The sequence below is a fragment of the Coregonus lavaretus genome (assembly GCF_964263955.1).
Source record: "Coregonus lavaretus genome assembly, chromosome: 2".
In the NCBI taxonomy this organism is placed as follows: Eukaryota; Metazoa; Chordata; class Actinopteri; order Salmoniformes; family Salmonidae; genus Coregonus; species Coregonus lavaretus.
Window position 1 is genome coordinate 33,091,441 of NC_139989.1, and position 25,655 is coordinate 33,117,095.

At 41.3% G+C, this 25,655-nt stretch overlaps 1 protein-coding gene across 3 annotated transcripts; it reads right to left on the reverse strand.

Moving 5' to 3' along the window:
- Positions 1 to 2,310: 2,310 nt before the first annotated feature.
- Positions 2,311 to 25,372, reverse strand: LOC311137965 (uncharacterized protein). Of its 3 annotated transcripts, none has more exons than XM_084172600.1 (16): positions 24,823 to 25,372; positions 23,593 to 23,767; positions 23,134 to 23,382; positions 21,659 to 21,778; positions 19,920 to 20,053; positions 18,447 to 18,494; positions 12,715 to 12,762; positions 12,048 to 12,096; positions 7,872 to 8,081; positions 7,089 to 7,228; positions 6,815 to 6,883; positions 3,901 to 4,028; positions 3,626 to 3,743; positions 3,380 to 3,454; positions 3,053 to 3,196; positions 2,311 to 2,816 (listed from the first exon to the last, which is right to left on the reverse strand). In XM_084172600.1, exons 1-16 carry the CDS (start codon positions 24,964 to 24,966, stop codon positions 2,703 to 2,705), a joined length of 1,965 nt encoding a protein of 654 aa, XP_084028726.1. In that variant the 5' UTR covers positions 24,967 to 25,372; the 3' UTR covers positions 2,311 to 2,702. The 3 variants fall into 3 exon arrangements, with proteins under 3 accessions (XP_084028726.1, XP_084028728.1, XP_084028727.1); XM_084172602.1 differs by having other exon boundaries at positions 23,230 to 23,382; positions 24,823 to 25,337; XM_084172601.1 differs by lacking the exon at positions 18,447 to 18,494 and having other exon boundaries at positions 24,823 to 25,337.
- Positions 25,373 to 25,655: the final 283 nt, after the last annotated feature.

Genomic DNA, 25,655 nt, shown 5'->3' on the forward strand with positions numbered 1-25,655 from the left:
TGAGACAAGACTATGCTATCTCTGTCTGATTATACAGTTCCAACAACAACTTAAAGTACAATGGGTTTGGTGGTCCTTTTAGTTGCTAGCCGCCCATGCTGTGTTGAATACTCTGCATTGTCTTCTATTGGACTGCCTTCTCCCGGATAAATATTATGAAGAACTGCCGACTCTGAGCCTCTTTTATCCAAAAGCAGCGAGTCTAAGGACTCGGAGTCTTCACTTTTTACAGTGATATTCAATGACATAACCGCATCTACCAAGCGCACTTTCTTGGCTATGGAATCGATCGACCCCGTCTAAATAGGCTGCCTATGTGTGTTTCTCTCAATGTTTATGAGAAGGAAAAAGTTTTCGTCTTTCAAGTAGATACAGTGGGGGAAAAAAGTATTTAGTCAGCCACCAATTGTGCAAGTTCTCCCACTTAAAAAATGAGAGAGGCCTGTAATTTTCATCATAGGTACACGTCAAATATGACAGACAAAATGAGAAAAAATAATCCAGAAAATCACATTGTAGGATTTTTTATGAATTTATTTGCAAATTATGGTGGAAAATAATAATTTGGTCAACAACAAAAGTTTCTCAATACTTTGTTATATACCCTTTGTTGGCAATGACACAGGTCAAACGTTTTCTGTAAGTCTTCATAAGGTTTTCACACACTGTTGCTGGTATTTTGGCCCATTCCTCCATGCAGATCTCCTCTAGAGCAGTGATGTTTTGGGGCTGTCGCTGGGCAACACGGACTTTCAACTTCCTCCAAAGATTTTCTATGGGGTTGAGATCTGGAGACTGGCTAGGCCACTCCAGGACCTTGAAATGCTTCTTACGAAGCCACTCCTTCGTTGCCCGGGCGGTGTGTTTGGGATCATTGTCATGCTGAAAGACCCAGCCACGTTTCATCTTCAATGCCCTTGCTGATGGAAGGAGGTTTTCACTCAAAATCTCACGATACATGGCCCCATTCATTCTTTCCTTTACACAGATCAGTCGTCCTGGTCCCTTTGCAGAAAAACAGCCCCAAAGCATGATGTTTCCACCCCCATGCTTCACAGTAGGTATGGTGTTCTTTGGATGCAACTCAGCATTCTTTGTCCTCCAAACACGACGAGTTGAGTTTTTACCAAAAAGTTATATTTTGGTTTCATCTGACCATATGACATTCTCCCAATCCTCTTCTGGATCATCCAAATGCACTCTAGCAAACTTCAGACAGGCCTGGACATGTACTGGCTTAAGCAGGGGGACACATCTGGCACTGCAGGATTTGAGTCCCTGGCGGCGTAGTGTGTTACTGATGGTAGGCTTTGTTACTTTGGTCCCAGCTCTCTGCAGGTCATTCACTAGGTCACCCCGTGTGGTTTTGGGATTTTTGCTCACCGTTCTTGTGAAAATTTTGACCCCATGGGGTGAGATCTTGCGTGGAGCCCCAGATCGAGGGAGATTATCAGTGGTCTTGTATGTCTTCCATTTCCTAATAATTGCTCCCACAGTTGATTTCTTCAAACCAAGCTGCTTACCTATTGCAGATTCAGTCTTCCCAGCCTGGTGCAGGTCTACAATTTTGTTTCTGGTGTCCTTTGACAGCTCTTTGGTCTTGGCCATAGTGGAGTTTGGAGTGTGACTGTTTGAGGTTGTGGACAGGTGTCTTTTATACTGATAACAAGTTCAAACAGGTGCCATTAATACAGGTAACGAGTGGAGGACAGAGGAGCCTCTTAAAGAAGAAGTTACAGGTCTGTGAGAGCCAGAAATCTTGCTTGTTTGTAGGTGACCAAATACTTATTTTCCACCATAATTTGCAAATAAATTCATTAAAATTCCTACAATGTGATTTTCTGGAATTGTTTTTCTCAATTTGTCTGTCATAGTTGACGTGTACCTATGATGAAAATTACAGGCCTCTCTCATCTTTTTAAGTGGGAGAACTTGCACAATTGGTGGCTGACTAAAAACTTTTTTCCCCCACTGTATAAAGAAACTTGCCTACAAACCCAACATCAGCCACTATTGCAGTATTTGCATTCTCGGACCTGAGGCTTTCCAACAAGCTGAAGAGAAAAGGCTGTGTTCTTTACCAAGCATGTCTGCGCAACACTGATGCGCAGCTCTGGGCAGGGATTCGCTGCTGGCAATTGTGGTGACGTGTAACAGCGTTCCCGGGCCTTGCACGAGGGCAGAGACGCAACGCAGACGCTGTCCAAACTGCCCTAAAGAGGGCGCTGCTACTCTGTCTGATGATATTCTCCTTTCAAAATAACCCCATTCTGGTAGGCTACACACAGTCAAACAAGTAGACCTACAGTATGTTGTACAATGTTTTAGAAAATCTTTAGTTTATTTTCGACAGAATCCCTGGACATAAATCTAGTAAGGCCTGACCAGAAGTAAGAAGCCTGGAAGGTAAGGACTTCTATGGCTCTAGCATGAGAAGTTAGGAAAACGACATTTACTGTATGAAATGCTATGTTTTCACCATCATTCTATTTCAATTATTATCACACACCCATGTTTGACTGGTAGAACGAATGAAAGACATTCATGAAAGGACTAGATGGATAATAATGTACATGCATGGAAAATAAGATCTGTACAACTTGGTGTACAAGTCTGTATGAAGGCCGTATACAAAGACCAGGGCATGGTGAATATTCCCTGTTGTCTCATAGTGAGATAACAGTACAGACTTGATGAAGGCTCTACTGGCTGTTGGATGCAGTTGGATGCTGAAGTTGGATGCTGAATGTACTCTTGAACTCGCTCTCAAATAGATCCTTTAATCTTTCGCCCATCCCACGAAACTCTGCATTGTCCTTCAGAAAAAAAAGACAGACACAATTGTATAGAAAACATAATAAATAAGGTAGAAATGCAATTAAAACAGCTCATTTTGCCTAATGCAGCTTTGTTACGGATTAAACAAAGGCACATTTTTAAAGTGTTATTCATGCATTAGCACAAGTAAAGTTGACTAGCATAATTCCAAGATTTATTTTTAAAATGTTAGCCCTGAGTCTTCACATTGGATACTGCAGTAGTGCAGTCTTACCCTGTTAAATGTGGCACAGTTGGTGAAGATAAGCAACACGTCAGACACAAAGTGTTGCACTGACTGGTAGAGATTCTGCTGCAGCTTCTCCACAACCCTGTCCAGCCATATAGGGGTCTTAATCACACTGGTGTAGTTTCTCACCTGGCAATGAAACATACAGACGGAGATATATGTGAACTTTCTCTCTCACTTTCACGCACGCACGCACGCACGCACTCACACTCACGCACACGCACACACACACATACACACACACACACACACACACACACACACACACACACACACACACACACACACACAGAGAGAACCAAGCAAACTTACATTGATGCAACGTTCTGTCACAAAGATGCGGTCCTTGTCCGCGTGGTACAGACAGAGCAGGAGGTAGTGGCATTCCTGTCAGAGTAAACACGCACCTTTATGTGACTGATCAAAGCTTGTTTACATTTAATTCTGAATAATTATTTTGTGATGCTTATAATGGACAGACTGACAGATGGATAGGTTGATTAATTGATTGACAGGCAATTGGCCGAATGGTAGCAGTCATTAATTCAGGCTCCTCACCAGTAGGTGGTCAGAGATTCGGCAGGTCAAGGCTTCCTGGTAGGTCATTTGTTTGGGGTAACGCCACGACTGACTGTCCCTCAGTACACAGAATGTACACATCCATGGACCATTATCCCTGTGATTACACACACACACACACACACAAACACACACACTTCAATAGTACACAAATAAGCTAAACAGCAAAATTTACCTACACAGAACAAACAGACCTCTCTTCTATCAATCTCTTTCTCTCACTCTCTCTCTCATCAACCCTCAACTCTTCTCACCCCAGCATATCGTCATCCACATTAGGAAGATGACATCTCTGATGGAAGGAGCGAGGACACTTATCACAGCATATCAAGCTGCCCTGGCTTCTACAGATGAAGCAGTCGTCATCGTTATCCTGATCGTGCTGACAAGACAGAGAAGAGAGGAAGGTGAGAAGGAATTGGTTAACAATCAAGCACCAACTGCCTGTTTGTGTGTTAATAAATATCGTACAGATTTGTTTCCCACACCCTCGGGTGTAAAACAAGGAGACGCCTTATCACCGACTCTGTTTGCTATGTTTATTAATACTTTGGCAAAATAAATTAAACAGTTAAATATTGGAGTAAGATATGATGATGAAATGCTGATGATATTATTTTGATGCCAGAAACTGAACAAGACCTGCGGAAAATGTCAATTGGTGCAAAAGATGGAGAATCATGTTTTGTTTTTTTTACAACAAAAATGCATTTTAGAAATCCAAGTACTAAGATACGTTTTTTCAGTTTTGTTGTGGTGAAAAAATTATTTAGTTTACTAGCAATTATCAATATTTGGGTCTTTATTTTGATGAACATAAGACCTGTCTATATGGCACATCTGCCCTCAGCATGTAGAAATATTGGGGGAGTTATAGGAAAGACAAAAATATATTGGTTATGCATACCTGGCGCCGACGAAGATGGCGGCCTCGCGACTAGCTCTTAGGAAACTTTGAGGTATTTTGTTTTTTATGTACAGTTGAAGTCGGAAGTTTACATACACCTTAGCCAAATACATTTAAACTCAGTTTTTCACAATTCCTGACATTTAATCCTAGTAAAGATTCCCTGTCTTAGGTCAGTTAGGATCATCAATTTATTTTAAGAATGTGAAATGTCAGAATAATAGTAGAGAGAATGATTTATTTCAGCTTTTATTTCTTTCATCACATTCCCAGTGGGTCAGAAGTTTACATACACTCAATTAGTATTTGTGATGAGGTGGTATTGAAGAAGTCAGGAGCATGAGGGTATATCACAGAATAACAGGCTTTAATCCGCAAAATACAGGTTTACGCAGAAATGCGTCAAACACACTCCAGGGCACAAAACAGGCACACTGGAAAATACAAGGCACACGGGAAATACACAAGCTTCACAAACCTCCACAATAAACAATCACCCACACAGACAAGGAAAGCAGAGGGAACACTTATACCATGACTAATGAGGGAATAAGGACCAGGTGTGTGTGATTGAAGACAAGACAAATGGAGTGATGATAAATGGATTGGCAGTAGCTAGTAAGCCGGTGACACCGAAAGCCGAAACCTGCCCGAACAAGGAGAGGAGGCAGTGATTTTCCATTTGGAAGACTCATTTGCGACCAAGCTTTAACTTCCTGAATGATGTCTTGAGATGTTGCTTCAATATATCCACATACATTTCCTTCCTCATGATGCCATCTATTTTGTGAAGTGCACCAGTCCCTCCTGCAGCAAAGCACCCCCACAGCATGATGCTGACACCCCCGTGCTTCATGGTTGGGATGGTGTTCTTCTGCTTGGAAGCATACCCCCTTTTTCCTCCAAACATAACGATGGTCATTATGGCCAAACAGTTCTATTTTTGTTTCATCAGACCAGAGGACATTTCTCAAAAAAGTACGATCTTTGTCCCCATGTGCAGTTGCAAACCGTAGTCTGGCTTTTTTATGGCGGTTTTGGAGCAGTGGCTTCTTTCTTGCTGAGCGGCCTTTCAGGTTATGTCGATATAGGACTCGTTTTACTGTGGATATAGATACTTTTGTACCTGTTTCCTCCAGCATCTTCACAAGGTCCTTTGCTGTTGTTCTGGGATTGATTTGCACTTTTCGCACCAAAGTACGTTCATCTCTAGGAGACAGAACGTGTCTCCTTCCTGAGCGGTATGACGGCTGCATGGTCCCATGGTGTTTATACTTGCTTAGTATTGTTTGTACAGATGAACGTGGTACCTTCAGAAATTGCTCCCAAGGATGAACCAGACTTGTGGAGGTCTACAATTGTTTTCGGAGTTCTTGGCTGATTTCTTTTGATTTTTCCATGATGTCAAGCAAAGAGGCACTGAGTTTGAAGGTAGGCCTTGAAATACATCCACAGGTACACCTCCAATTGACTCAAATGGTGTCAATTAGCCTATCAGAAGCTTCTAAAGCCATGACATCATTTTCTGTAATTTTCCAAGCTGTTTAAAGGCACAGTCAACTTAGTGTATGTAAACTTCTGACCCACTGGAATTGTGATACAGTGAATTATAAGTGAAATAATCTGTCTGTAAACAATTGTTGGAAAAATGACTTGTGTCATGCACAAAGTAGATGTCCTAACCGACTTGCCAAAATTATAGTTTGTTAACAAGACATTTGTGGAGTGGTTGAAAAAACTAGATTTAATGACTCCAACCTAAGTGTATGTAAACTTCCGACTTTAACTGTAGCTCCTATATAGCAAAGTGCACATATGTCTATAGATTGTGTGTAGGCCTGTTTCACACTTGAATCGTCTCTTTGTGCGAGACCAGGTTTAAACACTTTGTTTAATTTTTCTGTATTTATTTTTTATAATTTTTACTGGTCTAGGGTTATTATTATTATTGCTTGAATAACCTTATCTACTATTATGTACTGATTTCTTTTTCATTATTTATGTTGTGCGCACTGCGCAGAACACCAGAATAATTATCACTGAATTATCACTGTGAATCATTGTAATGTTTGTTTATGTGTCAATTAATCTTGCAACTGATGATTTGACACGAAAATGTCATGAATTCATTCCCTATCCAGTGATGTTAAGAAACATCTTGGAATTTCATTATTACAACTGAAGCATTCGTTTAACCAATGTGATTGGCTGATTGGTAAGTGGGTGCCACCATGTTCCTGAGGGTCGATGGGGAAACATACCTGGTCTTTGGCTGTGGGGCTGCACAGCTTGCATTTACAAAGGAGAGAGTGGATGACCAAGATCTTACTCTGAAAATGAGAAACAAACAAAGACAGTAGTAGTACTAGTAAAACGTTTTTGAAGAAGGGAAATGTTTTCATCACAGATCCTTAAAGACCTGGCAGACTATCTTAAGCCATTCCATGTACAGTAGGTTGGTAAGTGCCAAACACACATCTTCATTCTCTCTCATCTCTGTTCCTCTCTCTCTTTCTGTTCTCTTTTCGTCTGTACCTCGAGAAGGACACTGAGTGGTTTCCCATCCCACTGGATGTCTTTCTTCCAGGAGGCATCCTCCAGAGCTGAACTCCCCTTCACAAACTCCACCGGGGTCATCCAGCGCAGCTCCGTACGGATGCTCTTTCCACATGACCCTGGGGCAACAGAGAAGATAGGGGCAGAAGGATAATCTCAAATGAAACCCTATTATAACCCTAGTATAAATCCAATATGGCGCACGACAGCTGACCAGAGTGACATAGGGCTATGGTAAAATAACCTGTAGTGTATTATCGACAAAGTGTGTCATTTACTTTACTTTATTACGTTTATTTTTGCAGAGAGATTTTCAGTAAAAGTGGCGGTTTTAGCCAGTTGGCAAAATTTCGACCTTAGTCCCGTAGTACAGACAGACAATGAGCACATAGAGAGCAACATATGACAACTAACACACGAACACCTCACAAACTACAGACAGGTTGTGTGTGGCGCAGTTACCTGTGTCTGGAGGTAGTTATGTTCCAGACATGGGAAGCTCTGACTGAAGCCGTCTGACTGAAGGTACTTTTCCTTAAGGGAACTATACAGTCACCTTTCATGGCAGACCTTGTGGATCTGCTGCCATGGGTTTTCTGCTTGATAAAAGCACTAAGTGGGGGCAGTATTTGAGGTGCAGCCAGAGAAAGAGGGTTGCCAACATGTAAAAGTGTCTCCAGTACCTCCAATAGTTTCTGAGACACGGCAATAGCTATAGGACTTTCTTATGTTTATTAAACCTTGAGAGAATAAAATATGTACCTGATGCAAACCGATCCTTATGTAGCGTTCCATTGATGGCCCCACAGGTGACTTTGAAGACAGACTTTTTCACAACACCATGGCTGCCTCCTGTACTGCTCTCTCCTCCAGCAGTGTTTGCCTGCTCTCCTCTCCCTCCTTCCTCTCTTTCCTGCTCAGCTTCTTCTTCCTCCTCTTCCTCCTCATCATCGTCATCATCCTCCTCAGATTCTGAAGTAAAGATAAACAAAGAGGTGCCTTTTGAAAGTATTCAGACCCCTTGACCTTTTCCACATTTTGTTATGTTACAGCCTTATTCTAAAATTGATTAAATAAAAATCCTGAGCAATCTACACACAATGCCCTATAATGACAAAGGGAATACAGATTTCTAGACATTTTTGCTAATTTATAAAAAAACAGAAATACCTTATTTACATAAGTATTCAGACCCTTTGCTATGAGACTCAAAATTGAGCTCAGGCGCATCCTGTTTCCATTGATCATCCTTGAGATGTTTCTACAACTTGATTGGAGTCCACCTGTGGTAAATTCTATTGATTGGACGTGATTTGGAAAGGCACACACCTGTCTATATAAGGTCCCACAGTTGACAGTGCATGTCAGAGCAAAAACCAAGCCATGAGGTCGAAGGAATTGTCCGTAAAACTCAGAGACAGGATTGTGTCGAGGCACAGATCTGGGGAAGGGTACCAAAACATTTCTGCAGTATTGAAAGTCCCCAAGAACACAGTGGCCTCCATTATTCTTAAATGGAAGATGTTTGGAACCACAAAGACTCTTCCTAGAGCTGGCCCCCGGCCCAACTGAGCAATTGGGAGAGAAGGGCCTTGGTCAGGGAGGTGACCAAGAACCCGATTGTCACTCTGACAGAGCTCTAGAGTTCCTCTGTGGAGATGGGAGAACCTTCTAGAAGGACAACCATCTCTGCAGCACCACCAATCAGACATTTAAGGTAGAATAGCCAGAAGGAAGCCACTCCTGAGTAAAAGGCACATGACAGCCCGCTTGGAGTTTGCCAAAAGGCACCTAAAGACTCTCAGACTATGAGAAACAAGATTCTCTGGTCTGATGAAACCAAGATTGAACTCTTTGGCCTGAATGCCAAGCGTCACGTCTAGAGGAAACCTGGCACCATCCCTATGGTGAAGCACGGAGGTGGTCTCATCATGCTGTGGGGATATATTTCAGCAACAGGGACTGGGAGACTAGTCAGGATCGAGGGAAAGATGAACAGAGCAAAGTATAGAGAGATCCTTGATGAAAATCTGCTCCAGAGCGCTCAGGACCTCAGACTGGGGCGAAGGTTCACCTTCCAACAGGACAACGACCCTAAGCACACAGACAAGACAACACAGGAGTGGCTTCGGGCCAAGTCTCTGAATGTCCTTGAGTGGCCCAGCCAGAGCCCGGACTTGAACCCGATCGAACATCTCTGGAGAGACCTGAAAATAGCTGTGCATCAACGCTCCCCATCCAACCTGACAGAGCTTGAGAGGATCTGCAGAGAAGAATGGGAGAAACTCCCCAATTACATCTGTGCCAAGCTTGTAGCATCATCCCCAAGAAGACTCTAGGCCAGGGGTGTCAAACTCATTTTAGCTCAGGGGCCACATGGAGGAAAATCTATTCCCAAGTGGGCCGGACCGGAAAAATCATGGTATATATAACTTAAAAACAACAACTTCAGATTGTTTTCTTTGTTTTAATACGATCAACATACAACATAAAGCTGGAGCCTGAGGACAGTGTGTCCAAAATAGTACAAGCACAACATCACTATTAATCATAAAACACGTCAAGTTTATTTGAAAATTCTAAAGAAAAAGAACACACAAACACACAATGCCTCAGTGATTAACAGAACTGTTTCACAGATCACAGAACTATATCAGGGTGTCATTTCTCAGGCAGAAATGTAGATAAAAATAATGAAATCCTGTTCCCCAAACAAGTGCAAGAACCACAGAGTCAAGAATAGGTTAAATATACAAATAAAATAAAATCAATTAAAAACAATAGCACATCAACATAAAAACATATAAACATAAATCTGAAAGCGTTGCTCAAACTCCCGTAACAGTCCAGTTATTTTATCTTTGAACCGCTTCATGTCTGCCACATGTTGGGTCGCGCACACATTTTTCAGACAGGGGAAGTGAGCTGCATCACCACCGGCAAGTTGCGTCTCCCACAATGACAGCTTCAACTTGAAAGAACGTATGCTGTCATAATACTGCGTGACAACTTTGTTGCGCCCTTGCAGCTGTTTGTTCAAGTTATTCAGGTGCTCTGTAACATCCACCATAAATGCAAGGTCCGGCATCCATTCTGCGGAATGAAATTCTAACACTGGTTTGCCCTTTTCTTCCATGAACTGTTCAATTTCTTCTCGTAAATCAAAGAAACGCCTCAGCACAGCACCTCGGCTTAACCATCTTACCTCAGTGTGGTATGGCAGGCCATAGATGTGGTCTTTCTCTCTGAGAAGGCTGTCAAACTGACGGTGATTCAGGCTTCTGGATCGGATGAAATTAACAGTTTGGATGACCACCTTCATGACGTTATCCATCTTTAATGACTTGCAACACAAAGCCTCCTGGTGCAAAATACAGTGAAAAGTCAAAAAATCACGTCCTCCATTTGCAGATTGCACTTTCTCTCTGAACTTTGTCACAACGCCTGCTTTTTTCCCGATCATTGAGGGCGCACCATCTGTAGCCAGGCTGACAGCGCGGGACCAGTCCACTCCGACCCTGTCCAGCGCGCCGACGAGTGCGGTAAAAATATCAGCTGCTGTCGTTGTATCTGTCATCGGCACCAACTCCACGAACTCCTCGGTGACGGTCAATGTGTCATCAACTCCGCGGATGAAAAAATGGCCAGTTGTGCAACATCTGTAATGTCCGTGCTTTCATCAATTGCAACCGAAAACGCAATAAATGACTTTACTTTTTGCTTCAACTGGCTGTCCAAATCCACTGAAAGATCGGAAATCCTGTCTGCAACTGTGTTTCTTGTCAGGCTGATATTTGCAAAAGCCTGCTGCTTTTCAGGGCACACAATCTCCGCTGCCTTCATCATGCATGTTTTTACAAATTCACCCTCACTAAATGGTTTTGAAGCCACTGCGATTTCATTAGCAATGAGGTAGCTAGCTTTCACTGCAGCGTCACTGATGTCTCGGCTGTGAGTAAACACAGACTGCTGTTTCTTCAGACCCGCCAACAGTTCATTCACCTTCTCTCATCTCCGCTGTCCTTGAAAGTTGTCATATTTGTCGGCATGAAGACTCACATAGTGGCGACGAAGGTTATATTCTTTCAGCACTGCAACATGCTCTGAACACACCAAACATACAGCTTTCCCATTCAATTCCGTGATTAAATAGGATGACAATTTTTCTTGGAACACTCTGCACTCTGCGTCCACTTTTCTTTTTTTGACAGAGACATATTGGGGCAATGAGGGTGCCAAAGCACATAATGTTAAAAGTAGAAGCCGTAATAAATATCGCGGGCAAAACAAAGTAGCTCATTGGCTGCACGTGCTTGACCTACTTGCTCTGCCCCGGTATAAACAGTTTGCTTGCTTAACACAATTGCTATTGCGCCATCCAGTGGACGCAATTGGAACAGCAGTTTATTTAATTGAAAAATTGCAGCGCATTTTTATACTTAAAAAAAAAAAATATATATATATATATATTTTTTTTTTTTGAAATCATCTCGCGGGCCGGATTAAACCCGTTTGCGGGCCTGATCCGGCCCGCGGGCCGTACGTTTGACACCCCTGCTCTAGGCTATAATAGCTGCCAAAGGTGCTTCAACAAAGTACTGAATAAAGGGTCTGAATACTTATGTAAATGTAATATTCCGTTTTTTATTTTTAATACATTTCTACAAACCTATTTTTGCTTTGTCATTATGGGTTATTGTGTGTAGATTGATGAGTGGAAAAAACGATTTCAACCATTTTAGAATAAGGCAGTAATGTGGAAAAGGTCAAGGGGTCTGAACACTTTCCGAAGGCAAGTGTGAAGGGACAGGCCTGTGTTATTCACAAAACGTTACAACAACAAAAACACACAATTAGAGAGACAACACCATCCCCTTTACCAGAGAGTCATGTCTAAAGGATTCAGAAAGATTCCATTGTTGTGATTGGTGTACATACCTGTGATTGAGCCCGCTGATTGGTTGGAGGGTAACAGTGTTCTCTTGGCCTAGATAGGAGAAAAGGGACAGAGCAGTTTTACATATATCAGTCACATAATAGACTCTTCTTCATCTAATATGGTAAGAACATGGACAAAGAAAAGTATCATTGGTCAAAGTATGATCACGCCCAAGAAATATAAATACATGCCCGTAGAAACATCACAATATCAACGGCTAAGGCTAAGCTGTTATCAAGTTTAGATGTTGCAATAAAACTGATTCATGACTAATATTCATAAACAACATGTACTCAGATGCTATGACGATGCAGCACTTTCTTTGCACATCTTTCTATGCCCAGTATGGTATAAGGCTCTAGCTAGGGAAGCTGAATTGCCATGATATGTTAACGTTCTATTAATTTGTGGGGACCTCCTAACAGTGGATGAGGTACCAGGGTGGTGAACCTGGATTATATTCAGTTTATAAAGGCAAGGATATCTTTTTTAATTCAGTTATTACAAAGTAATTTTTACATAGAATGATGTGGGTGAACTGTTATATAGATATAGAGTACAATGTGGATGTACTAAGCATTTGAGGGCATTTGTACAACTAAATAGTCAAATTAAGTTTGGCTGTTAATCTAGAGGATGTGGTATATTTAAAGATTGGTCACTTACCCGTGTACTCTTTCTTCTTTTAAAGCCTGGTGAAGTTAAATGACCTTCCTGAGGTGGGCGGGATGGTGAAGTGAGTGGGGAAAGAAAGGGGGACACATTTAATTTGAGTGTTGAGTGACTGAATGGCATATCAGTGAAATACTTGTACAGTTTCTTTACAGAAAAACAAAAAGGGTATAATGTAGCTATAGTTTGTTGCTCCGTCTGGCCCAATTTTCTGGTATATGTAATGATAAACCGATATGCTGTGGTAAGAGTAGGGGAGACGGGGGTTGGTTGTCTCACGGGTTGGTTGTCACAGTGCTAATTACTCCCAATCTAAATGGCGCTGTGTAATGTTTTTTAAGTTAAAATGTGTGAATTCCTCGAAAGAACTCATCCACCTGGTCAATTCATGTCAGAATGACAAAACATTGAGGTGAGGGGAATTTATGTTTTTATAGGTGAAATTAACTAAATTAATTATTGGTATTTTCTTTGTAAATGTTTGAATTATGAGAGTATCCATGAACAATTGGATGGGACAAGAGGAAAGGGAGAGCTATATTTCAAACCAATTTCTGAGTTCCTGGGTCAAGCCATGTGGAAACTACCATTTTAAAGAGATTCTCCAGTAGTCCTGAACATAGCGCTCACAAGCCAAAATTAGTCCCAGAAAATTGCGTCCTATATCACACGTGCATATACAGTACCAGTCAAAAGTTTGGACACACCTACTCATTCAAGGTGTTTTCTATATTTTTACTATTTTCTACATTGTAGAATAATAGTGAAGACATCAAAACTATGAAATAACAAATATGGAATCATGTAGTAACCAAAAAAGTGTTAAACTTTTTATACAAAAGACAGTCCTATTTGGTAAAAGACCAAGTCCATATTATGGCAAGAACAGCTCAAATAAACAAAGAGAAACAACAGTCCATCATTACTTTAAGACATGAAGGACAGTCAATACGGAACATTTCATGAACGTTGAAAGTTTCTTCAAGTGCAGTCGCAAAAACCATCAACCGCTATGATAAAACTGGCTCTCATGAGGACCGCCACAGGAATGGAAGACCCAGAGTTACCTCTGCTGCAGAGGATAAGTTCATTAGAGTTAACTGCACCTCAGAAATTGCAGCTCAAACAAATGCTTCACAGAATTCAGGCAACAGACACATCTCAAAATCAACTGTTCAGAGGAGACTGTGTGAATCAGGCCTTCATGGTCAAATTGCTGCGAAGAAACCACTGCTAAAGGACACCAATAAGAATACGTTTTCTTGGGCCAAGAAACATGCGTAATGGACATTAGACCGTTGGAAATCTGTCCTTTGGTCTGGAGTCCAAATTGGAGATTTTTGGTTCCAACCGCCGTGGCTTTGTGAGATGCAGTGTGGGTGAACGGATGATATCCGCATGTGTATTTCCCACCGTAAAGCATGGAGGAGGAGGTGTTATGGTGTGGGGATGCTTTGCTGGTGACACTGTCAGTGATTTATTTAGAATTCAAGGCACACTTAACAAGCATGGCTACCACAGCATTCTGCAGCGATATGCCATCCCATCTGGCTTGGGCTTAATGGGACTATCATTTGTTTTTCAACAGGACAATGAACCAACACATCTCCAGGCTGTTTAAGGGCTATTTTACCAAGAAGGAGAGTGATAGAGTGCTGCATCAGATGACCTGGCCTCCACAATCCCCCGACCTCAACCTAATTGAGATAGTTTGGGATGAGTCGGAACGCAGAGTGAAGGAAAAGAAGCCAACAAGTGCTCAGCATATGTGGGAACTCTTTCAAGACTGTTGGAAAAGCATTCCAGGTGAAGCTGGTTAAGAGAAAGCCAAGCGGGTGCAAAGCTGTCATCAAGGCAAAGGGTGGCTATTTGAAGAATCTCAAATATAAAATATATTTTGATTTGTTTAACACTTTTTTGGTTACTACATGATTCCATATGTGTTATTTCATAGTTTTGATGTCTTCTCTATTATTATACAATGTAGAAAATAGTAAAAATTAAGAAAAACCGTGGAATGAATAGGTGTGTCCAAACTTTTGACTGGTGCTGTATGTGCACCATTTATTGCTCTCTCGCATGCTCTGATGTGTGTGCTTCTTGCTAGATGTCACTCAAATGGTGAGGGGCTGAAGCTGGTTGGATGGGGATGGTTGTCACATGGAATGTGGTGTTGGTTGTCACTACCAACATTGCCACTGCCAGTGCACAATAAATCCCAAGATCTTTTGTGCTTGCGCTATAAAGAGATCCCTTCGTTGCCTCTCTCTCACACATATTTTTCCTGTCACACACCCACGTGTGCAAACACACATTTACTCAAAATGTCATATGTTATTCTTAAGGCATGAAATGCTGAATTTTGTTAGGAATATTGTTCGATCAAAGAAAGGCTATTTCTAAGACTGTTTGCTAAATTGCTTCACTTCTTGTTACAAAAGGAATAATCTACTAGTAAACATTGTGACAACCAACCACATACTGTGTGACATCCAACCCCACAATGGGGCTGGTTGTAACAAGTGGACAGAGTGTGTTTGATGGCTTATAAAATCAAATCAAATTACATTTTATTTGTCACGCTTCATAAACAACAGGTCTAGACTAACAGAGAAATACTTACTTACAGGTCCTTTTCCAACAATGCAGAGTTAAAGATAACGAGGTAATTGAGGTAGCTATGTACTGTAGGTAGGGGTAAAGTGACTAGGCAACAGCATAGATAATACACAGTAGTAGCAGCGTATGTGGTGAGTGTGAAAGAGTGTGTGTTTGTGGCGTCAGTATGCAGGGAATATATTTCACATTTCCCCCCCAAAAAGTATCAAATTTTCCCCCAATGTCGGCACTAATGCAATTCCACAAAATACACAACATGAGCAGCATCAGATTAGCAAAAAATGAAATAGCACATTATCCTAACAGGTTGTCGCATGGAATCCTTTAGACTAGCGTATTTACTTCACAAAAAAATTGCATTAATTCAAAGTACACGCATAATTGATACTGCTGGACTGCACACGCGACCCGAATGCAATTAATAAAACCTACAGGAAACCCCTACATTACAGCCTATAAAACAAGGTTCCCCAACTGGCGGCCTGCGGGCTGAATTTGGCCCACTGGTGGTTGTATTTGGCCCATCAAGTTTTCTGAGCAAATTTTCATTGTTGGACATAAAATACTATAATTAACACCAGCAAATCAACTCCAAGTGATTTTAATTTTGGAAATCTGTTCCAAAGTATTTCCACGCATAATAAAGACACACGTGATCATATACAAATTTAAGCAAGGTTTGAAATTATTATGTTTTAGTCATACAGTGGGGAAAAAAAGTATTTAGTCAGCCACCAATTGTGCAAGTTCTCCCACTTAAAAAGATGAGAGAGGCCTGTAATTTTCATCATAGGTACATGTCAACTATGACAGACAAAATGAGAATTTTTTTCTCCAGAAAATCACATTGTAGGATTTTTTATGAATTTATTTGCAAATTATGGTGGAAAATAAGTATTTGGTCAATAACAAAAGTTTCTCAATACTTTGTTATATACCCCTTGTTGGCAATGACACAGGTCAAACGTTTTCTGTAAGTCTTCACAAGGTTTTCACACACTGTTGCTGGTATTTTGGCCCATTCCTCCATGCAGATCTCCTCTAGAGCAGTGATGTTTTGGGGCTGTCGCTAGGCAACACGGACTTTCAACTCCCTCCAAAGATTTTCTATGGGGTTGAGATCTGGAGACTGGCTAGGCCACTCCAGGACCTTGAAATGCTTCTTAAGAAGCCACTCCTTCGTTGCCCGGGAGGTGTGTTTGGGATCATTGTCATGCTAAAAGAACCAGCCACGTTTCATCTTCAATGCCCTTGCTGATGGAAGGAGGTTTTCACTCAAAATCTCACGATACATGGCCCCATTCATTCTTTCCTTTACACGGATCAGTCGTCCTGGTCCCTTTGCAGAAAAACAGCCCCAAAGCATGAAGTTTCCACCCCCATGCTTCACAGTAGGTATGGTGTTCTTTGGATGCAACTCAGCATTCTTTGTCCTCCAAACAGGACGAGTTGAGTTTTTACCAAAAAGTTATATTTTGGTTTCATCTGACCATATGACATTCTCCCAATCCTCTTCTGGATCATCCAAATGCACTCTAGCAAACTTCAGACGGGCCTGGACATGTACTGGCTTAAGCAGGGGGACACGTCTGGCAATGCAGGATTTGAGTCCCTGGCGGAGTAGTGTGTTACTGATGGTAGGCTTTGTTACTTTGGTCCCAGCTCTCTGCAGGTCATTCACTAGGTCCCCCCGTGTGGTTCTGGGATTTTTGCTCACCGTTCTTGTGATCATTTTGACCCCACGGGGTGAGATCTTGCGTGGAGCCCCAGATCGAGGGAGATTATCAGTGGTCTTGTATGTCTTCCATTTCCTAATAATTGCTCCCACAGTTGATTTCTTCAAACCAAGCTGCTTACCTATTGCAGATTCAGTCTTCCCAGCCTGGTGCAGGTCTACAATTTTGTTTCTGGTGTCCTTTGACAGCTCTTTGGTCTTGACCATAGTGGAGTTTGGAGTGTGACTGTTTGAGGTTGTGGACAGGTGTCTTTTATACTGATAACACGTTCAAACAGATGCCATTAATACAGGTAACGAGTGTAGGACAGAGGAGCCTCTTAAAGAAGAAGTTACAGGTCTGTGAGAGCCAGAAATCTTGCTTGTTTGTAGGTGACCAAATACTTATTTTCCACCATAATTTGCAAATAAATTCATAAAAAATCCTACAATGTGATTTTCTGGATTTTTTTCTCCTCAATTTGTCTGTCATAGTTGACGTGTACCTATGATGAAAATGACAGGCCTCTCTCATCTTTTTAAGTGGGAGAACTTGCACAATTGGTGGCTGACTAAATACTTTTTTCCCCCACTGTATATTATATCTGTTTGGGCTTCTTGTGGTCAATTTGCAGTCTACAAATTATTTGTAATTATGTTCCATCCCCCACACCATCCGCTCAAGAAAAAATCGTCCTGTGGCTGAATCTAGTTGATGATCCCTGCTATAAAAGAGCATGTGCCTCTTTGAGCTGTCATTGTGACTCTTCAGACAGTCACACATTTGATAGGTCTACGCACAATTCACTACATATGCATCTCTGTCACAGACATGAAGTCTGTTAATAATTCAGAGAGGCATACGGGAAAATGCTATCTTCTCCTGACCTATAGCCAAGGCTATTTTCCTATCCAGTCCCAATCCCACTGAAACCCCAAATCCTGACTCCTGTCTCGCATGAAAATTCCTAACTTTATTCTGATGGCTTATAACTCCATGTTGGAATAAGATATGAGGATAAAAAGGGACCCCATTTCAACCCAAGACCTTGGTCTTTCTCCTAATATTGAAAAGAGTCTTGTTAGATATACTGAGAAATACACACAGAGTAAAAAATGGTGACAACCAACTCCAGTCTCCCCTATATGATATGATACAGACTATGATACAAACCTATATACACTAAGTGTACAAAACATTAAGAACACAAATAATCCTAATATTAAGTTTAAGGGATCATATCTTTCACCTGGATTCACCTGATCAGTCTATGCAAGGGTTCCATAAATAATGTTGATTGTGGCCTGTGGGTGATTTAATTTGGCCCCCAAAGTTTGAGCGAAAACACATGTAATCTAGAGGATGTGGTATATTTAAAGATAGGTCACCTACCTGTGTACACTTTCTTCTTTTAAAGCCTGGTGAAGTTAAATGACCTTCCTGAGGTGGGTGGGATGGTGAAGTGAGGGGGGAGAGAAAGGGGGAGAGAGTTATTTTGGGTGTTGAGTGACTGAATGGCATATCAGTGAAATACCTGTACAGTTAGTTTCTTTACAGAAAAACAAAAAGGGTATAATGTAGCTATAGTTTGTTGCTCCGTCTGGCCCAATTTTCTGGTATATGTAATGATAAACCGATATGCTGTGGTAAGAGGGGAGACGGGGGTTGGTTGTCTCGCGGGTTGGTTGTCACAGTGCTAATTACTCCCAATCTAAATGGCGCTGTGTAATGTTTTTTAAGTTAAAATGTGTGAATTCCTCGAAATAACTCATTCACCTGGTCAATTATGTCAGCATGACAAAACATTGAGGTAAGGGGAATTTATGTTTTTACAGGTGAAATTTACAAAAGTTATTATTGGTATTTTCTTTGTAAATGTTTCAATTATGAGAGTATCCATGAACAATTATGTTTGTTGAAAAGAGGAAAGAGAGAACTATATTTCAAACCAATTTCTGAGTTCCTGGGTCAAGCCATGTGGTAACTAGCATTTTAAAGAAATTATCTTGTACTTCTGTATACTTTTTAGCCAGTAGTTCTGAATGTAGCACTCACAAGCCAAAAGTAGTCCTTGAAAATTGCGTCCTATATCACACATCTGCATATACAGTACCAGTCAAAAGTTTGGAAAAACCTACTCATTTAAGGGGTTTTCTTTATTTTTACTATTTTCTACATTGTAGAATATTAGTGAAGATATCAAAACTATGAAATAACACATATGGAATCATGTAGTAACCAAAAAAGTGTTAAACAAATCAAAATATTCTTTAGATTTGAGATTCTTCAATAGCTACCCTTTGACATGATGACAGCTTTGTAAACTCTTACAGTTTCATGTTTTAGTCAAATATTATATCTGTTTGGACTTCTTGCGGTCAATTTGCAGTCTACAAATTATTTGTAATTATGTTCCGGGCCCCTGACCATCCGCTCAAGAAAAAGAATCTGCCCGCGGCTGAATCTAGTTGATGATCCCTGGACTATGTAATGTTTTGTACACTCAGTGTAAATCCCAGAGTGTAGTGAATGGCAACAGTGTTCAATTGCTATAGTCCTGATTAGAGTATGAAAAGTGACGAAGCTGTTAACAAAGAAAAGTTTATCTTCAATTTTTTTTTTTTTTTTTTTTTTACATTTTAGTCATTTAGCAGATGCTCTTATCCAGAGGGACTTACAGTTAGTGAGTGCATACATTTTAATACTGGCCCCCCGTGGGAATCGAACCCACAACCCTGGCGTTGCAAGCGCCATGCTCTACCAACTGAGCTACACGAGGGGCTAATGCATTGTATCCACATATCTGGTTCAATTGTTTTTTTAAATGGTCAAATAAATCAAATCAAATATAAATATATGCCGTACCTGAATCAGTTTTCCCAGAGTGGTGTCTCTACAGCGGATACTGTACTTCCAGTTCTTACTGCTCTTCTTCCCCCCAAACTCCTCAAAGCCACTTGGGGTTAACCAGCGACCCTGGACCACAATGCACCTCTCCCCTGAGACAAACCAATGAGGAAGTCAGACATCATACACACCACCACAAATTAAAACCATGCAATGTCAAATGGACCGTAGTACATGTTCCTGACTGTGATTGAAACATGGGTCTCCTGCAATTCACAATACTGTGTTCACCCACTAAAGGCTATGCTTTAGATCTGGGCCCGTATTCACAAAGGGTCTCAGAGTAGAACATTTATTGTAAGTGCTGATGGGTAGAAAATTAAAGCTATCCTTGAAGCCTTTAGTCATGAGTCACATCTAGAAAAACGCAACGAGTCAGTGGTTCCTGCGCCACATGCAATTACTTTGGAGTTGTTAAAATAATGTTTTGATATTTCTATATGATCAATCCATAAATAATCTAGACCTACATGTAACAGTATCTCTTGAGCATTTGACAATGATTTTACATTAGGCCTATTTCACAAGTATATGCCTAAATACTTATAATCCACTAGGCTAATAAATAAACACGTTTCTCTTTTCGATTATTTAATTACCTACATCATGTTATTTCAAGTTATCCATTTGGAGCGCAACATCACTGTTAAAAATATATTTCTAAATTGGGCATGCCTATAAATTGGGCAATTGAAGGCATTTAAGGCTTCTGTTGACTGATTGTGTTCGATGAAAATGATAGACCTTTCAAACGTTGTATGCAACATTGTTGGCAAGCGACTTGATGCCTCCTGTGCCAAAGCGATTCAGAGTTGTTAAATGTAGGTTGATATAAAGGTAATCTTGTAAAAATATTTTAACAACCATCAGAATAAAATAAAAATAAAAGTTATGCATGCCAACATATTGGAGTAGGAAAGTGATCATGGCAGGCGAAAATTATATCAAAGTTTTTACCATTGCAACATTTGATGTAGGCTAAAGTCATTTCAACATGGTTACATGTTACCTATAGAGTTCACAACTGGCAATGCCTCATTGCGATTGGTTATTCCCCATCATTTGCAACAATGTCAATGAGCCTCATCACTATCTTTCCTTTGCTGTACCTACAAATGTCATGATTACCTGCTGAGAAAAACTTAAGAGTTGATTTTAACCCTGGCCCAGAATTTGTCTGGGCAGTGTCTTACAACATCCTAAAACCTACTGTGAGTTTTTTTGTTTGTTGTTGTCTTAAAACATGTTTTAACAGGATTCCTAGGACCTTTTGAGATCCTTTGTGGATACGGGCCCTGGTCTCTGGGCTGGAGAAATGTAACCAATCTCAAATTCATAAAAGGGGCTATGGATGCAAGGACTGACCATCCATGCTATTAACATTATAGTTTTAACCATGTTTTGAGGGTATACCGTGTTTGTTTACATGTACTTTGTTTACAAACATTGAAGTAAAACAAGCTTACATTTTGTTCTGATGGGGTAAGACAGTTGAACTAATTCATAAGGCATTTATAAGTTATATTCTTCAAGAATCAATGGGTACATATCATAAATGTATAAGTCCAAAAATGGATGTAGCAACTGCAGATTGCCACTTTCAAGGTTTCAGGTGCGGTTATTCCGGCCGAACCACATCCACTGTTACACAAAAACACAGAGAATCACATCACATTAAGTCCATTGTTACGATCTACCTTTGGCCAGCTTGTCCCTGATGAGTATGCCTTCTTTGTCCCCACAGGTGACTGGGAGCTGGGTCTTGTAGATGGGCCAGTTCCAGATGTCAGCTTTCTCCCCATTCCTGAAAGGAGAACCTGCATTGGGACACGTTGGGGATAGTCATTAAGATGTGACTTGAAATTAAAAATGAATATATTTCACCCCCCAAAAAAAGGTTACAGAGGGACTTTAGACTTTCTGACTCAAGGCCTCCTCTTTCCCCCAAAGAACATGAGTCTGGGACTCACAGTATTTGAGCCTCTGGACTTTCCGGCTCTCCGTAGCCGATGTGAGTAAAACCTTTAAACAGGTCAACATTCACAAGGCCGCAGGGCCAGACGGATTACCAGGACGTGCACTCCGAGCACGCGCTGATCAACTTGCAAGTGTCTTCACTGACATTTTCAATATGTCCCTGTCTGAGTCTGTAATACCAACATGTTTCAAGCAGACCACCATAGTCCCTGTGTCCAAGAACACTAAGGTAACCTGCCTAAATGACTACAGACCTGTAGCACTCACGTCTGTAGCCATGAAGTGCTTTGAAAGGCTGGTCATGGCTCACATCAACACCATTATCCCAGAAACCCTAGACCCACTCCAATTTGCATACCGCCCCAACAGATCCACAGATGATTCAATCTCTATTGCACTCCATACTGCCCTTTCCCACCTGAACAAAAGGAACACCTACGTGAGAATGCTATTCATTGACTACAGCTCAGCGTTCAACACCATAGTGCCCTCGAAGCTCATCACTAAGCTAAGGACCCTGGGACTAAACACCTCCCTCTGCAACTGGATCCTAGACTTCCTGACGGGCCGCCCCCAGGTGGTAAGGGTAGGTAACAACACATCTGCCATGCTGATCCTCAACACAGGAGCCCCTCATGGGTGCATGCTCAGTCCCCTCCTGTACTCCCTGTTCACCCATGACTGCATGGCCAGGCATGACTCCAACACCATCATTAAGGTAGCCGACGACACAACAGTGGTAGGCCTGATCACCGACAACAATGAGAGCTTATAGGGAGGAGGTCAGAGACCTGGCCATGTGGTGCCAGGATAACAACCTCTCCCTCAACGTGATCAAGACAATGGAGATGATTGTGGACAACAGGAAAAATAAGTGGACCAAGCACGCCCCCATTCTCATCGACGGGGCTGTAGTGGAGCAGGTTGAGAGCTTCAAGTTACCACCCCCCCCTCCCCCCTCCTCTTTTACGCTGCTGCTACTCTCTGTTTACTATCTATGCATAGTCACTTTAACTATACCTACATGTACATATTACCGCAATTACCTCGCACATTGACTCTGTACCGGTACCCCCTGTAAATAGCCTCGCTACTGATAATTGTACTTATCTATTGTTTACTTAACACTTATTTCTCTTAAAACTGCATTGTTGGTTAGGTCTTGTAAGTAAGCATTTCACTGTACGGTCTACACCTGTTGTATTCGGCGCATGTGACAAATACAATTTGATTTGATTTGATTTGACTGGGGTGGACTGGGTGGACGTGCTGGGCTGCTCCTCCTCCATACTCTCATTTCTCTTTTTCCTCTGTTTCCTTCCTTTCATCTCCTCCTCCTCCTCCTCCTCCTCCTCCTCCTCTTCTCCTTCCGCTGAAGCCTTCTTCTTCTTCTTATCCTCTTCCTCTTCCTTCTCTGGCAGTTTCTCATAGAATGTGAACGACCCTGGAAGGGATTGGAGGCAACATTTAGCAAACCATGTACACCTAATTACAAAAATTATTATACAAATTTGACAGGTCTTTGAACCTCAACTTCAAAGTATCCACCATTGTGACTACATTTATATTACACTAGGAGTTAGAATTATATACCGATATTAACTAACAAATGCCATAATAATACAATAATAAGAGTGAATGCTCCAGAACTGACCGTCCAGCAGGCGGTTTCGTAGCAGGCGTAACGTGGGGTACTGCTGCAGGAGGTGGTCCCTGAACACACAGTTCCAGAACACCTTGATGCTGTCGGGCCTCTCTGCCTCCACCCAGTCCAACACCTGGTACACACCCTTCTCCCTCAGCTCCTTACTCCGAATCCGAATCAGCTTCTGCAGGAGAGGTCAAATACAAATCTATGGTCCAATTTGTGGGGGTTGTCAAATGAAGACTGGAGTGGGAGTGATAGACTTGATTCTCTAAAAGCAACCACCATCTCAATCAGTTCATGAGACAGACAGGAATTTATGGACAATGTTCAGGCATTACTAATCAATGATCATCAACTCCAATTTCCACTCCTACAATAATGTTTAGAGACCTGTTACCAGCTAGCAATAGGACAGTAACTGGTGTTAGTGTACACAGTACACTCACACTTATACAAAATAGGATAAATAATTTTACCAAATCAATTCTGTAGACTACAGTTTGTTTTGTTACAGGGTTTAATCTGGGTTTTATTCAGTAGAGCATAGTAGAGTACAGTACGGTACAGTATAGTTTAATTCAGTAGAGTACAGTACAGTTTAGTTCAGTAGAGTACAGTTTAGTTCAGCAGAGTACAGTTTAGTTCAGTAGAGTTTAATTCAGTATACAGTTTAGTTTAGTAGGGTACAATACAGTACATTATACTGTACTATACTCTAATGTGCTGTACTCTATTGTACTGAACTATACTTTACTTTTCTTTAATGTACTGTACTCTGCTGTGCTCTACTGTACTGCACTGTGCTGTCCAAACTTGTGAAACATAGATGTCTATGATTGGTTCAGATTTCTGAACCAATCATAGACATCTGTCAATGTTTGGGCCAAATCAAAGCCGGTCCTGACTGGACCAAATCTGAACCAATTTTAGACGTCTATGTTTGGCCCAAATAAATTCCTGTCTGGACCAGATGTCTGTGGAAGTTGAAATTAAGTCCAGTACAGACCGGACCAAATCTGAACCAAACATTGAAGTCTGTGATTGGTTCCGATTTGGTCCAGTCCAGACCAAAACTCAACGTCAGTGGATGAAAAAAAAAAACACACAAAAAAAAAAGATGGCTGAAGACCTGGGCGTCTGTCCGTGCTTGGTAGGATGTAATTTAGCGCTGCTTGCTTAGACTTTGAGTGGGCGGGTGTGTCTATATAGAAACTTCGCAGTCTCTGCTGCTCTCACCTTGTACATTTCTTCCGGAATGAGGTGGTAGTCTCGGAGCTGGTTAAGAAAGGTGTGTGGTTTCTCCATGCACGACATCTCTGTCTTACTACAGCGGAAAAATCGCAGTAACTCCTCATCTGTCAGAAAATCCAACGGGTCCATTGGCGCCGTCGCAACTGCAGTTTACCTCTTCAATACAGTTTTCCTTGTAGAAAAAATCCTATATTTAGCAGGTCACTGAATATCATTAGTAGTTTAGTAATGAACGAAACGGCTCATATCGGGTTGCACATATAGACGAACCAGATCATATTGGGTTGCACCTACAGACTGATAAATTAAAGTTTAAATTATGTGATGTAGTCTTTTACATTTCAATACAGGCCCCGGGCGGACTGATTCATTCAGACGAGCGCTCATACGGATAGACGCGCGTTTTGACGAAGAACGGAGAGGACGTAAACAAAACGTTTTCAGCTGTAGGCCAACAAATTGTTTTTGTTTTTTTGTAAGATAAAATACATAGCCCGCCAACACGGAAGTACACTTCAAATGACGTTTGGAAAGTGAAAGTGTTCATGTGATCCACAAGGGGAGAGGCTATAGATTTTTTTTTTACCTCATTGTTCTATCTGTGAGGAGGAGCTCCGCGGACACTTTTTGTTCGGAAGTAATTTAGCCAGTGTAGGCATTGGCGCAAGGGTTGCCAGGTGTAGCTGAAATGTCTAGACCAATGACCAACAAAAACACTGGCCCACAAGGCCTGAAAACTAGCCCAACATTTTACTTGTTTGACTGCTATGATTGTAAATAAATCCGTTATGCACATGTGCTTAACTATAGATACATCC